We start from the raw sequence: 15,268 nt of genomic DNA on the forward strand, positions 1-15,268 counted from the left end.
GAAGGACAACTTTCTGTCCGAGCTTAGATGAGGGACCATGCATGTGCATATCTTGGAGCAACTGTGCTTTCCCTTAAGCAATACACTTCAGAGGAGGAATAATGCTAAACCCCTCCCTCTCTGATCTAGCACTGGAGGGACATACATTTGTTAGTTCTAATTAATTGCAAGAACCATTCTTCACTTCTTTCTAAAACCCTCCAAAACACAGACAATTGAGAGCATCTTTAATGCATTCGTTCCATGTGGCAGGAGGAACTGCTTTTAAGTGGCACTCTGATCCTGTGGATTGGACACTACACTGGGACTCGAGAGAGAAATTCTATTCCAGCTCAGCAGCTGCCAATTCACTGCACAATGCTGCATGAGTCACAGCTGCGGAGCCTCAGTCCTGTCCCCCCTTACAAGTGTTTTAAGATCTATGGTTGGACACAAAACAGGAGCTCCCCTCCCACTTCCATTCAGATTGAAGAGGAATTGGTGGTCAGTTTAGCAGATGACTGAAGGGATGTTTACATTGCAAAAAGTGTGTTCTTAAGCCATGTTAGCTAACCTGAGTTAAAAAGCAGTGAAGAAACAGCAACTTGGTTTTTCACTCAGGTTAGGTGCTTGAGTTCAACCCCAGGCTCCTTTATCGGATTTAACTTGAGCAGTTAACATGAGGTGCCATGTCTTCATTGCTATTTTAACCAGTGACAGCAAACCGGGTTAGCTAGCCCAAGCTGTGTGTATATATTTTTTGCGCAGTGTTGACATACCCTCAAGAGCCATGTCTCCTTGCTCTCCCTGTTCTCAACTGAAAAAAATAATTCTTCCTTGAAAGCAAAGAGCCTGGAGAGACCAACCAAAAGCAGTCTGGCCTATCTGAATCAGGCATTTCAGACAAGTACTTGCCAGGCATTAATCTCTAAACTATTTGACACATACCAAAGAAAGCAATTCTGACACTCCCTACACGTCTCAGGTAGGCATTCAACTAATTCTTTCCTCTCCTCCCCCTCCCTTCCTCTGGAAAGGTAATGCAAGCAGCTTACATTTTGCTGAAAGATCAGACACCTGAAATGTAAGGCAAAGGGCAGTCAGTCAGTGCCCTCAAGGGCTGTTGTGCTGTCTCATGAAAGAAGCTGGAAAGACAAGACAGAGCCCAACACTGAAACCAGGAATCAGACAGACATGGCTAGTAGCTGATCTGGAATGTCTGACCCATTCTCACATGGCCAAGTTGTGTGCAGAAAGACTCAATTATGATATGTTTCAGAGTGGTAGCCGTGTTAGTCTGTATCAGCAAAAAGAATGAGTGCTTGTGGCACCTTAGAGACTAACAAATTTTTATCTGTAAATAAATGTGTTAGTTTCTAAGGTGCCACAAGTACTCCTCATTCAATTAGGATAGTTACAGTCAAAGGTTAGGTTTTTTGGTTTGTTTAAAGTTACCACACCCACTTTATCCACAGAGCCATTCAGGAACCCATTTCCTTCTTGGGTGAAGGACTATCTTTGACTAAGTACCACAGGAGAAGATCCCCAAATAATTCCTTTTCAGAGCTCAAGGTTCTCCCAAAGGGATTAAATTAGAAAATTCATAGCAAAGTAGACCAGGAACATCTCTCTCTGGATTTTTATTTAAATTGCAAATTCCTGGGGCAGGGGATGTTTTTTCATTATAAGTTTGTGCTGTGACTAGTACAACAGGGTCGCAGTCCATGACTGGGGCATCTAGACAACCATGTTAGGCCTAAATAAAATGTAACCCAAAGCCAGTTGTGTCAACCTGAAAAAAGTCAAGCTAACAGCCTAACAGAGGTTTATGGGTAATTCATAAGTGGAAAGTCCCAGGGAGTTGCAGGTCTGTCTCTCACAAAGTTAAGCAACTATGAGATAAGAAAAGGACTGTATTCCTAGTATGGTACCAAACGTACTGAGGTAGAAACAATTGGTTTAAAGAACTCATAAGAAGCCAAGATTCCAAACTTCCAGACTCCCTGTGCAGTACTCCCTGTTTCTGTTTTATGTCTATTCCTAACAATTACATTTTAGATTGATTAGTGATTGTTAAGGTATCATAAATCATGTAAAACATTTAATCTTGTAGAACATAAAAAAGAATGCATGGTAACAGTTTCTAGTTTCAAAAGAAGGGGGGTGGCTACTTAACTAGTTAATTGCAATTATGATGATGCGACGGAGCTGTCTATATAAACCTAGGTAATTTTGCAAAGAAGCTAGCTGGTTCTCTTTGGAGACAAGCTCACTCTCTATTGTCGTGTGCACTCTTCAATAAAGAGCATTATATTTGAACTTTGCTGGTGTTGCCTGTCTCTCGCGGTCAGACAACGAACTTTGCCGTTTGGGGTACCAGAGTCCCCAACAACCACAACACAAATATTGCATCATTTCCCTACAACGTATTCTTAACTGGATGAGGTCTTTTCTGGATAAAGAGAGAAAGGTCTTGGGACATTTCATTTAGTAGAGTGGACTGGTCTGTTACTTTACATTTTTCTGAGTGCTCTTATGGGCTCAGAAGCCCTCTCTCAAGTGGAGAGATAGATTAGATCATCCACCAATCGACCAATCGAGACAGGCAGAAACTTGTATTCCATCTGGGGTGCACTTAAAAAAAAAAAAAAGGCCCATCCTCCTCTAGATTGTGTGGGATTTATATGGCAACTAAAATAAGGAGAAGCCAGGATGGAGCCATAATTGCCAGGGAAGACTTATGATCTGAAGCGAAAGGCACTAGAGGTGGTTGTCTGGCAGAAGAGGCAAAATTTGGATTAAAGGAAGCTGAGGCAGTTTTAAGAGTAATGGAAACGGAGGGAGCTGGAGGAATGACTAGACGATCATAATGGTCCCTTCTGACCTTAAAAAGTCTATGATTCTATGAATAGACAGTTAAGGCATGCACATGAAATACTGATTGCAGGAGCCGGCTCTGAAGGCTGAGGCTGTAGGAACACGAGTTGACAGGTTGGTCCGGAAACAGGGCAGGCTCCTTCCAGCTGCTCTCGAGAAAGCGCTATGCAAGGCATTCAAGGGGTCAGAGATGAAAGCTCTGGGTCTGCCTGAGGCTCTGTGACAAACTCCCTTGGGGCTATCAGTCTCTTCAGCCGTTTTAATTGGAGCCTCCTTTTGCTGCACAGCATGCCTGAGGTGGCCACACTGCTTAGGTAAAGCTATCCCAGAAGTCTCCAGAGTAGTTCTGCAGGATGAAGCATTTTCTTTAGTTGGAGTTTCAGCCATTTTGAGTGAGCTGTGGACACAGTTTATTTAAAAGCTGCTGCTGCAAACTCACTAACGTGAAGCCAGAAGAACAAGCCGGTCACAGCAGCTCTCGGGAGGGATCAAAATAAGGCACCAAGCCTCCAACATTGGGATTTGTCCGCTGATGTCTATTACAACAAGGAGCAATTAAAATCTGCTGTGGACCAGGTGCTACAGACACAGCCAAACCATGCAGCTAAAAAAACAAACAATTGAACAACCCTGTTAATTTCTTGAGAATTGACTGTGCACCAGGGACTAAGTTCCTGGGCGATTCAGTTGCCTCTGTAAAAGAAAGTGTTCTCCAGTTATCTGCGTTTCTAATGCCCTCTACCGAATTCGAAACTCCAGCTGCTCTCACTGAGATTCAATCCTGGTGCATGGTGCCCTTTTGCTCTTCGCATTTAAAATAAATGATATTCTCTCATTCCCCTTCCAACCCAGACATCCACTGGATTTTCTCCCAGCCACTTTTTTTTTTGCCGGGGGCAGAGGGAGCAGGTAAGGAACCGATACCACCACCTTTTCCAGAATGTAACACCTTTGTTAAAAGAAATTAAGTACTTCCGCAAAGAAAGTTTTCCAAGAGTGGACTGAGGCAGCACTGTCTTCCCATGACTGCAGACTGCTCCACTGCCTCCCTGGCATAGAGCTTTCCCAACCTACAGATATGAAAACTGACCAGTTTCCACAGCAGCTATCCAGAACCTTGTTGGCAGCAGTGAAACTGATAAGGATCACATCAATTTCATTTTGTTACTGACTGCTTTCCTTGTGCTCACAGCTTTGCCAATGAGGCTCTTCCCTTAGGAGGTCTCATCTCCTTTTCATCTAACGCAGACTATACAGTTTCCACTACTTTCCTAGCATTTGAGAGATCAAGAACTGTAAGGAAGTAAACTAGCTGCAACTCAAACCTAATCAGATGCAAATTGTGCTTGCTGACAAGGGGAAACATTTAGAGGAATGAGCCTAGGTGGCCTCTATGCTAACTACTGAGTAAGTTGCCCTATCTTTTAATACAATGGTTCAGTCAGTTTACTGTGGAATTCATTCGCACAAAATACATTGCTAAAGAAGAGCAGTAACATCTGAAGTTAAATCAGCAAGACTTTAAAGGGCTGGAAAGGATCTGAACCCACGTTTCAGAGTACAAGCCAACCTCTAAATGAATGGAGGTTAGAAGAAGCTCTCTTTGTGGGGTGGGTTATTCCATCACTTCCAACTGCAGAGTTTCTTGCACATGCCTCTGAAGCAGCTGATTCTGCCCACTGATGAAGACAAGATATCTGACTGTTCAGCTAATCTGGCATGAGTTGGGATTTTTCAGAGCTCTTTTCCACTCACTTTATTCAGAACACCTTGGCCAGTTCTAGGAAAACCCTTTATCCAGTTCCTGGGAATCCAACAAATCAGTTCAACCACAGACTCATCACTGCGGTTTCTTTACAGTCATACAATCAAACTACACTTGAGTTGATCAGACTCAAGTTGGGGGCGGGGGTGTTTACAAGGCATACCACACATCCAATGTACATAATCATGAATCAATAGTATTAACAGGTTTCAGAGTAGCAGCCGTGTTAGTCTGTATCCGCAAAAAAAACAGGAGTACTTGTGGCACCTTAAAGACTAACAAATTTATTGTAGCATGAGCTTTCGTGAGCTAAAGCTCACTTTTTTCATGTTCTCTGTATGTATAAATATCTCCTGTCTGTGTGTTCCATTCTATGCATCCGAAGAAGTGAGCTTTAGCTCACGAAAGCTCATGCTACAATAAATTTGTTAGTCTTTAAGACAATAGTATTAAGTGTATCATCCACTTTATCACTGATCTAATTTATTATGATTAGTCTACTAATTTTTGTAACCAATCCCTGTACAGATCATGAACTGTCCACGAGCTACAAAGTATGCTAGTGAGCAATGCTGCAGCTGCAAGCTTATCAACCACTCTTCACTATTTTTTTTCAAATCTAAGTATATGTTATTTACAAGGCCACTTATGAGTTTATGCTTTGTCCATTGTTAACCTCAGTTTCCTTACTACTTTTTGCATTGTTTATGCAAGGCCTACAGCATGGCAATCCCCATGTTATGTTTCAGCCTTGGGAATATCTTATTAGAGCTATCAAAGTTCCTAAATATGTGTGTATCACAGTGGCCCCGTGACTCAGACCAGGCCAGAAAGCTCTAACTGCTCCTCTTCGGTGCGAACCTTGTAATAGGCATCTATTTCTGACACTTCCAGGAGGGGCTGTCAAGCACTCTACTAAGGCTGTGGCTACACTTAGCACTTCAAAGCGCTGCTGCGGTAGCGCTGCCGCGGCAGCGCTTTGAAGCGCTAAGTGTAGTCAAAGCGCCAGCACTGGGAGAGAGCTCTCCCAGCGCTGTCCGTAGTCCACCTCCCTGTGGGGAATAACGGACAGCGCTGGGAGCCGCACTCCCAGCGCTGGGGCTTTGACCACACTGGCGCTTTGCAGCGCCACAATTTGCAGCGCTGGAGAGGGTGTGTTTTCACACCCTGCTGCAGCGCTGCAAATTTGTAAGTGTAGCCAAGCCCTAAGGCTTTGGCTACACTTGCATTTCAAAGCGCTGCCACGGCAGCGCTTTGAAGCGCTAAGTGTAATCAAAGCGCCAGCGCTGGGAGAAAACTCTCCCAGCGCTGTCCGTACTCCACTTCCCTGTGGGGAATAACGGACAGCGCTGGGAGCGCGGCGCCCCGCGCTGGGGCTTTGACTACACTGGCGCTTTGTAGCGCCGCAATTTGCAGCGCTGGAGAGGGTGTGTTTTCACACCCTGCTGCAGCGCTGCAAATTTGTAAGTGTAGCCAAGCCCTAAGAGATATTTCTTGATGGCTATCCTGAGACTTTGTGCAGTAAGGAGTGACTGCCATGAGCATGGAACATCAGTGCTCAGAGCTTTGCAATTCCTTCCTAGTCAGTTACAGGTGCATTTCAAGTTACTGCTCATCTCTGTTGCCCTCAATGGTCAGAGGTATCTACACCTCAGCCTATGCCACATATGGCAGTAGAGATTGACTGGGATGCTCTTGCTGTGTGGGTTGCTGGGTTAAGTCCCTGGAGCAGAAGAATCCACACTTTTGGGATTTTGGGAAATTTGGGAAGTTTGGATTGGTACCGACTATGTTTTGTTGACTATTTTTAAAATCTGACCTATTAAAGTAGCAACAGTTTAGTGACATGATTTGGGGAGGGCTGCATATGTAACTTGGGGTGTTAAGTTGTAATTTGTTGCCATGGCAGTAGACTGATCAGGTATGGAGGCAGGGGAGAGACTTTGGGGCAAGTATTGGTTTTAGCTGGGGCTGGCATCCACTGGCAGTTGGTATGTTAAGGATTGTGTCTCTGTCTTTGTGAAAATGTTAGAAAGAAAATAAAATTCCAAAACAAGCATTGAACAACAGTTTGATCTCCAACCTCCTTTGTGCAACTACTTGTGGGGAGAGGGGGAGAGAACACACGACTTCCCCAAGGCCAATTTATATGAGTGTAATCTAAGACCAGACATTCGAGAGGGCTAAGAAATAAGCTGTGAAAAGATTTAACTGTTTAGCAGCTCAGCGCAGCCCAGGCTGGAGTTCTGGCTACAGCAGTGATTTATCAGGGTGCAGAGTGGGCCGGCAGCGAAGCAGAATTCAGAACGGTATGCAGAACAAAACAGAGCTCATACTCCCCTCAAGGAGCCAGTCGAGACCATCAGCAAGTATTCTAAGAATTCACCACTTGTTCACATAAGTTAAACATGGGTCACTACCATGGTGAAGAGCTGGATTAGAGCTGCAGTCAAAATAGATTTTCCTCCTAGTTTAGAAGCATTTCACTGAGCCAGCAAGAGTTACTTAGGAAGAGTGAGCTCCAAGTCCGCTTGTGCACATAAACAGGGCTGCAGGGGGCTCAAATAATAAAATGAGTGCAGGTATTTACTTGGAATTTAACTAGGCTCATTCATACCAGGAAAGACATTTTCAGGGACTTACATCTTCCCTTTGGGAGAGACTATTCCCAGCACAGAAGCAGCTGTCACTAGCTAACTTCTCCTGAAAGTTAGGGATCCAGTGACCACAAGAGAATTTCCGATATTACAGGATTATAGAAGGACACTGTAGTGAGCCGGTTTGGCTACCGGCCGCACCCAAGAGGGAGGAGCCAGAACAGCCGCCACAGTGGGCGGAGCCATTGCCGCCTGTCCCCGTCCCCCGGAAGTCAAGGGGTGGGACAGGAAGTATAAAAGCCCTGGCCCAGCGGCCGGAGAGGACAGACGCTCCTGACCGAGCTCCTGCTGGACCGAGCCAGGTACCTTGAAGAAGGCTGGCCGAGCCTTCCCCGAGCCAGGTACCTTGAAGAAGGCTGGCCGAGCCTTCCCCGAGCCAGGTACCCTGAAGAAGGCTGGCCGAGCCTTCCCCGAGCCAGGTACCCTGAAGAAGGCTGGCCGAGCCTTCCCCGAGCCAGGTACCCTGAAGAAGGCTGGCCGAGCCTTCCCCGAGCCAGGTACCCTGAAGAAGGCTGGCCGAGCCTTCCCCGAGCCAGGTACCCCGAGGAGGACTGGCCGAGCCTTCCCCGGGCCCGGTACCCCAAGGAGCTACCCGAGCGTAACCCCGACCCGCGTCCTGAGGAGCAGCCCGAGCTAGCCGACACTCAGCACGACGAGGAGCCCATGGTGTGGGACCCAGCGCCGGACACCAGTACTGAGCAGGTACCCATGGAGGGGGAAATGGAAAGTAGCCCGGGGGTAGCTGACCCCAGTCTGGCTACAGCTGACGTTGAGCCGATGTCGGTGTGTTGCGGTCAGGACCCCACCGACACAGCAGCAGACTAACTGCTGCTGTTAGGGCCCCGGGCTGGGACACAGTGGAGTGGGTGGGCCTGTGTCCCCCCCTGCCACCCCACTCATGGGTGGCAGTCTCCCCCTCACCCCAGCGCTCAGACAGTGAGCCCTGAGCTATTGCTGTTGCGCAGCTCCTGCCAAGGACCTGAGCCCTGAGCTATTGCTGTTGCTCAGCTCCTGCCAAGGATCTGAGCCTAGAATTGCTGTTTTGCTGCCCCGCCCTGACTGAGGGCCTGGGCCTACATTGCTGACTCTGTGTGTGCTCAGCCCCTGCCTGAGGGTCTGAGCCTAGAACTGCTGTTTGCTGCCCCGCCCCGACTGAGGGGCTGGGCTTCCTTGACTGTTTGTTTTCGCTCAGCCCTGCCTGAGGGTCTGAGCCCTTGGACCTTCAGAGACTGAACTGCGGACTTAGGCCGGGTAGTGAGCCGGTCTGGCTCCCGGCTGCTCCTGAGAGGGCCGAGCCCCCGCCCAACACCGGACCCTTACAGACACGGTCACATGTAGAAGGTGAGCAGAAAAGCCATTTACCCCATTTGGGCCGTAAGTCAGGTCCTCAAGACACAGCTCTTTCCTGCAGTAGCATACATCACTTCACAGCACCTGCACCACACATGGGGATAACATTCCTTATTCCAACTGAGGTGTCTGTAAATTCAATTTTTTAGAATTAACAATGAACTGCAAACCCAGGTTTTAGCAGGCAAGTGAGAAGGGAACCAATTGTTTCTTCTTGTTTTCAGATGTAATCTTACCTGTCTTCTTTAAGGAGTTTAACAAGTAATTGTGGTCTGGAAGAAAGAGCATGGAATTAGCAGCCCGGGGGCCCTAAATTCTAATCCTGGCTCTGCCACTGGTCACGTAAACTCAGACAAGATACTTCACCTTTGTTTCAGCTTCTCTAACCGTAAAATGGGGATAACATCTACTCACTGCCTCACAACAGTGAGGCAAAGATTAGCTACTTAATATCTACATCCAAAGGCTAACTGGTGGACTCGGGCTGGTCTACACTACCGCACGGGGTCGATCTAACATACACAACTTCAGCTACGTGAATAGCATAGCTGAAGTCAATGTACTTAGATCTACTTGTCTTCACTGCAGTAAGTCGACAGCTGACACTCTCCCGTCAACTCCGCTTGCGCTCGTTCTGGTGGGGTACTGAGTCGACAGGAGAGCGCTCAGTGGTCGATTTATCGACCCCCACTGGATCAATCGCTATACTAGACATGATAAATCGACCCCCGCTGGAGCAATCGCTGGGTAGTGTAGACAAGCCCTTAAACAGTTGTATTTTTTAGAACTCAGTTCACCTTTAGGAGCAGGGAAGATCATTTAATCTCTATCTATTTTGTAGATGGCATTTGCATAAATGCAGACACAACTGCTACTGTCTTTGGATCCAAACACAAGATCTCTCTCTAATGAAGCCATCCTCCAACAGATGATATATAGTCAACATGCATCTAGCCCCCATTATTGTAGTATCAGATTGCCTCACAACCCTTACGATATGTCTACACTACAAGCGCTACAGTGGCTCAGCTGCAGCTACACCTATCCCACTGTAGTGTAGATACTCGCTACAGTGACAGAAACGTTTTCCCATCACTGTATAGTTAATCCACCCTCTCAAGAGGTGGTAGCTAGGTCGATGGAAGAATTATTCCTTCAGCCTGTGTCTACACTAGGGTTTAGGGTGGCTTAACTACATCTTTTGCACTCTCGAGTGATGTATCTAGGTTGACCTAAGTGTTAAGTGAAGACCAGGCCTTGATGTATTATTGTCACCACACAACTGTAGGGTAGGGAAATACTATTATCCCATTTGACAGATGGAGAACTGAGACACAAGAGGTTTAAGTGACTTGCCTAAAGACACATGGGAAGTCTGTGGAAGAACAAGGAATTAAACCCAGGTCTCCTGAATCCCAGGCTGCAGCCCTAACCATTGGACCTCAATAACAATATCCCAAATACAATGGAACAAGGGGTAAACACGGGAAAGAGAGAAGGATACAAGATTTTAATCTTTGGCAGGCAAGCTCAATGCTTCTTCAGACTCGTCTTCACTGGAAGTTTAATCATAATTAAAGAATCAAGTTACATGGTGATGATGTCAGCTGCTGGTGACCAAGCTGAGATCACCACTGTGTCAGGTAGTCACACGCAAGCCTCTGGTCCCATGGCTAGCTGACATAGAAACCATGACTCGGCCTGCTCTATACTGGCCAGCATTGTGTCAACTAACCCAATTGTTAAGCATTTCAAAATACAATTAAATATATCCCCTAGCTGTTGCACAACACTTAGATACCATGGTGATACAGTGCTTTGGAAAACAGATACAGATTGACACAGTTGATTTTTCTGGTCATCCATTGCAGGGCAGCATCCACAGCCTGGGGAAAAGGCAGACAGACATTCTCTCCCCACCCCTACCTGACATACCAATGCAAGTGATTTCTTGCTTCGCATTTGATGTCCCTGTATAGATGCCCTCCAGGTTTCCTTTCTAATAAAACTCATGGTATAAACACATGCAATGAAATCAGCAAGAGTAATACGTCTATTACCTGCCACTGGCATACAATGCTTCCTGCCTGCTCAGATAGGAAACTGGTGAGGTATAACAAGAATGAAAGGAGGAGCATACATGCAAGACAAAAATGAAGAGGACAAGACCGCTGAACATTTTCTATAGTTTTCAAGCACACAGCAATTTTATTTGAAAAACTACTTTAATAAGGGTGGTTTGTGCCACTCTAGCTGACAATCTGACCCAGAAATAGCGATTAAATATTAACTTGAGACATTTAGTCTGCCAGAAATCACCTGAAAGAAAACAAGATCAAAAGGTACTAAGGAGACTGATTTTATATTTTTTTTATATATATTTTACTCTAGCTGCATCTAAATCCTCAGCACAAAGCTCCGTCTTTTCAGGGAAGATTAACATATTTAACACTACTAAACTCTATGTAATCTGCAATCATGGAAATAGTAATTCAATCAAGGCTAGCACCAGTTAAATTTTACTCATTGCTAGCCTAATAAGTGTCTTTATACCACAGACAAAAAAGACAAGGTTCAGAGATCTTTTTAGCCAGACAAGGAATAAATTGCAGGCTGGTGAGGAATCCACAGCCATTTGCAGCAAGTATTGCTAATCTAGTTTGGAAGTAAAAATGTACTTCAGCTGAGAACCAGCACCTTGCAGTAAATCCTGAAAGAAGCTGCAAGTGATTTTATGTCATCCAGCCAACACACTACCACGGACTGATCGGACTGATCGGCACTGGCAGAAGACTGCAGCAGTGTGTCAGCTTTCCTTCTCCAGCATGGAGAGCTCTCAAGGTATTGATTCAACTAAAGCATGAATGCAGAGAGTCTTGTGGCACCTTGTAGACTAACAGACATTTTGGAGCATGAGCTTTCGTGGGTGAATACCCATCCAAGCTCATGCTCCAAAACGTCTGTTAGTCTATAAGGTGCCACAAGACTCTTTGCTGCTTTTACAGACCCAGACTAACACGGCTACCCCTCTGATACTTAAAGCATGAATGGCAGGCAATATAAGTAACTGAGGAGACACCGGAAGTGGAGAGAAGGTGGAGGTTTATAATCTTAAAAAAAAAAACAAAAAAAAAACCCACACACACCAATCAGAAGCACTAGCATCTTAGTACAGCAGGAGAACCTGCAGCAGATAACAAGGAATAGCATAATCAGGAAGAATCACTGCAGTCCAAGCAAACATGCCTAGGGAGAAGGCTGCTGTAATATGGCTTAATACAATAGATGTGATTTGCATCTTTTACTGTTAACTTTGTTTTCTGTGTCTTATTTAAAACGGAAATCTCCACAAACATATCCAGTTTCACATGGCAAGATATTATCCTTGATCACATTACTACATTGCCTGTGCAAGCTATTAAAACCTTTAACAAACTCCAATTAAGAATCATGGAACATACATTTATTGAAAAGACTGAATGCAGCCAACACAAGAGGCCTGATCTTAGTCCTGGGCATGCATCTCCAGCTAATCAGCAGCAGAGCCCACTATAACATTTCACTTGCCATTCTGAAGTGACTGAAAGAAAAACGATGCAAAAGCAGCATTCTGTTCTCCGCTGAGCAGCAGTAGGATACCTTTAATTATGGCCTTCCAACAAGGCAGACAATGATTTAGCTAAACAGGAAGTGAAAAAGATATTCCAGCTGCAGTGTTTTTTAAACAGATGCTTGATTTTTAAATACTGCTATTCTACAAGGGTTTGTTTGTTTCTAGATTTCTCCGCACCTTCGCTCACCAACCCCGAAAGGACAAGGAGAATGAGCTAAACGGTGGCAAAATCCAATATTAAAATTCACAGCACTGAGCCACTGCATAATGAAAGATGCATGTGCATTATCTTCATTGCACAGAAGAACATCACTATGGGCACATTTATCTAGTTACCATTACATATAGTGCTTGAAAAGTCAAACACAGGCTACTAAAAAAATAATTCATACACAATTACATCAAGATGGCGTGGAGCTATCTAAACCTCACTTTGACAGCATGGAAAAAGTGGTGATTTTTCCACTGTACATGAGGACCTCATTTAATCATGTACATCAGAAGTGTGCGTTAGTTGGTAGCATTCTGCTACATTGCACTCATGATCATCTCCTTTCCCTCCTACCCCCAAAATATACATGTGGTATTATCAATGGGAATCATGTAAACCTTTCTGGTACAAACATGATTAGCTCAAGCACAAAAATGAACAGGATTGGAAGACACTAGGCGGCCTGCAGTATGTTGGACAGAACTGAAATATGTGAGAAATTCATTTGTCAGCTAACAAAGCTACCTACCGAGATATAATAAGCAGTACAAGAAGCTAAAAATCTTCCTCTGAGACCCATACTAAAAGGCTTCTCCCAAACTAAACAGCAGCAACACAAGAAAACAGGCAGCAGCAGCATCCCAGGGGTGTGCAGCAAGCACTTTAAACTCATTTTTATCTCATTTTTATCAATATTTACTTGGTATGAACAGTGTCTTTACACACGACCCTCTCCTGAAATTCTCATAAAATGGCTGTCCAGGCAGCACCTCACTTTCTGTATTAGACTACTTACCCCAAAAGATATACAAGTTGGGCATATGATGTTCACCCCATGAGCATAATATGGAAAAGAGCTCTCTCCCAACAAAGGAGAGAGGCAGAGAACTGCCCGTGTATATGGCTCGATTTGCTTTAACAGCAGTCTCCCACCACCAAGACAATTTAAAGTAGACTGAAGCGAAACCAAAATATAAGTCATTTCAGAGCAGGTAAAAGGGATCCTTTATGGATTAGCATCCCTTTCCAGGCAGATGTCAAACCGCATTAGTGCTGGCTGTGGCAGCAGATACCAACTCCACCCCACCCAGGGACCGAAGAGACTAAATTTTTGCTCCCTTCTAATCAAAGTGTCTCATTATAGCACATCTTACCAATGCAGACAATATATTTCAATAAAGCAATCCACTCCCAAGGAAGTGAAATCAGGATTTTGCTCTGCACTGGTAAGATAGCGAGGGCCTTTTGCTGAGGAGGAAGTGGGCATACAGATTTCTTCCATCAAAGAGGGGGAGGGAATTCTCAATTGCTACATTAAATATTTAAGGTGTTAGAAACACTTCACTGGAATGTAAATCACAGTTTCCTAAAAAAAAAAAAATCCACTATTTAACAGAATTACCAGGTTCTGTTTCCACCCTCCCCAGGAAACAAACCAAACCCAGGTCATATGAAATCAGCAGCTGCTTCTATCAGAACTGCACTATTTGCTATCTCTTCCTCTCATTACCAAAGAGATAGTAATTAAAATACATTCAGCGGAGTACTGGTCAGTCTCATTTTTCCCCTCTTGACCTCACTGGAGCAAACACCAGTTGATTCCTTTTTTATTCTTTTTTTGGGGGCGGGGGGGAGGCTGAATTTAAGACATTGAAGGTAAAGATCCCAGTCAAGCATCATCCAGCTGCAACCTAAGGAAGCAAGACCATTTCAACGGGGGGGAAATGAATCCAGGCACAGAAAGGTGGGGACAGAGGGCGGCTTCCCGCAGCAGTTTCCCAACCCGTCGTTCTCCGCACAAGATGACAATCGCCCCAGGAGGAGGGACCCTTCCCCAGCGACACCAAACCCCGCACCCCACCGGGCAGAGCGAGAAGCGCGCCCCCTCCGTCCCCGGCCGACAGCGAGCCCAGCCCCACGGCGACCGCCGGGCAGGCTCCATTAGCCGGCGGGGCGAGGGGCTGTTCCCCGCCGCGGCTCCGGGGCAGGGGGGGCTCAGCTCCGCCGGGGGCGAGGACAGAGCCCGCCGGACGGGGACCCCGGCGGGCGCGCCGAGGCCGGGCGAGGGCACCGCTCGCCCCGCCGCCGCGGGAGAGGCCGGGGCCCGCGGGAGGCTCAGCGGGGGGACGGGGGGCGGGTTTCCTGCTCCCGCGGGGGGCCGGGGCCGGGGCCGATCCCCGCTCGGCGGAAGGCGGCGCCGGGTGGGACGGGGGGTGGGGGGTGGCGGGGGCCTGGCCCGGCGGGGGTGCCGGGGGGGGTCCCGGCTCCGGCCGGGGTGAGGCGGGGGCCGAGCGAGGGGCCGGAGCCGGGTCACTCACCGCTCTGCTCGCCCAGGAAAACCAGCTTGAATTTCCGCAGCGGGTTCCCGAAGTCCCCGCCCGTCGACATGATGGAGCCGCCGCCCCGCGCTCGCTCCGCTCCCCGCGGCGGGACCCGCGATCGCGCTCTCGGCGGCCGGGAGGGTGGGGCCGGGCAGGGGCCCCGGGGGCTGCTGGCAGCGGCGGACAGTCCCCGCCGCCCCTCCGCCCGCACTCCGGTTACCAAGGGAGAGAGCGCGGCGCAACCGCTCGCAACGCACCGCGCAACCTAGCCCGCTGCTCTCGAGCCGGGACTCGGCGCGCGCCGCGCCACGCCACGCCCACACGCGGGCGGGCGGGCGCGCGCCCCCCTCCGCCTGCGCCGCCCAATCAGGGGGCAGGGCGCGGCGCGCGTCGGGGGCCATGCGGAGTGTGGCAGCGCGGGCAGAGGGCGGGGCCGGGAGGGAAGAGGGGCGGGGCGGAGAGACCTGGCGCCGCCGCAGGCCGCGTGGAGCTGTA

The 15,268-nt window shown here is 47.4% G+C and overlaps 1 protein-coding gene across 2 annotated transcripts in view; it reads right to left on the reverse strand.

The window, feature by feature from the left end:
* RAB6A (RAB6A, member RAS oncogene family) overlaps nucleotides 1–15,037 on the reverse strand; it is a 104,893-nt gene extending 89,856 nt beyond the window's left edge. Inside the window, exon 1 of one of the 2 annotated variants that reach the window (XM_045022055.1) lies at nucleotides 14,771–15,037. In XM_045022055.1, the coding sequence (XP_044877990.1) occupies nucleotides 14,771–14,840 (70 nt within the window). In that variant the 5' untranslated portion in view covers nucleotides 14,841–15,037. The remainder of the gene's footprint in view (nucleotides 1–14,770) is intronic. The other variant, XM_045022048.1, reaches the window with a different exon arrangement.
* Nucleotides 15,038–15,268: the final 231 nt, after the last annotated feature.

The sequence above is a fragment of the Mauremys mutica genome, chromosome 1 (genome assembly GCF_020497125.1).
Source record: "Mauremys mutica isolate MM-2020 ecotype Southern chromosome 1, ASM2049712v1, whole genome shotgun sequence".
Lineage (NCBI taxonomy): Eukaryota > Metazoa > Chordata > Testudines > Geoemydidae > Mauremys > Mauremys mutica.